Source organism: Nestor notabilis, unplaced genomic scaffold (genome assembly GCF_000696875.1).
Source record: "Nestor notabilis isolate BGI_N333 unplaced genomic scaffold, ASM69687v1 scaffold16994, whole genome shotgun sequence".
NCBI classification, from domain to species: Eukaryota; Metazoa; Chordata; class Aves; order Psittaciformes; family Psittacidae; genus Nestor; species Nestor notabilis.
This window is the reverse complement of record NW_009925327.1, coordinates 1-259: the sequence shown is the minus strand read 5'-3', so window position 1 is coordinate 259 and position 259 is coordinate 1. Positions and strand designations below refer to the sequence as shown.

The 259-nt window shown below is 59.8% G+C and overlaps 1 protein-coding gene across 1 annotated transcript in view; it reads right to left on the bottom strand.

Annotated features, from left to right (window-relative positions):
• The window catches only part of CHST14 (carbohydrate (N-acetylgalactosamine 4-0) sulfotransferase 14), a gene marked incomplete at its 5' end in the record, with an annotated part of 713 nt that extends 457 nt beyond the window's left edge, over window positions 1–256 (bottom strand). The window contains one exon of the mRNA XM_010013016.1: window positions 12–256. Within this exon, the coding sequence (XP_010011318.1) occupies window positions 12–256 (245 nt within the window). The remainder of the gene's footprint in view (window positions 1–11) is intronic.
• Between the last annotated feature and the right edge of the window lie 3 nt (window positions 257–259).

The window sequence follows — 259 nt, the reverse complement described above, 5'->3', positions numbered from 1 at the left end:
TGTAGACAGACACCAGCCTCTCCATGGGGTTCCGCACGAACACGAACTTGTAGTAGTGCTTCAGGCGGTAGCTGATCTCGGCCGGCGCCATGTCCCCCAGGAACACCAGGTCGCTCTTGTGGTCCATCTTCACCTTCACATCCACGCTCTCCAGCGCCCCGTCCAGCACCTTGAGGATGCGTTTCCAGTTGGAGCAGGCCACCTTGGGCACGTAGCAGTACAAGAAGCGGTACTTGTCGCTGACGAGGAGGTGCCGCAG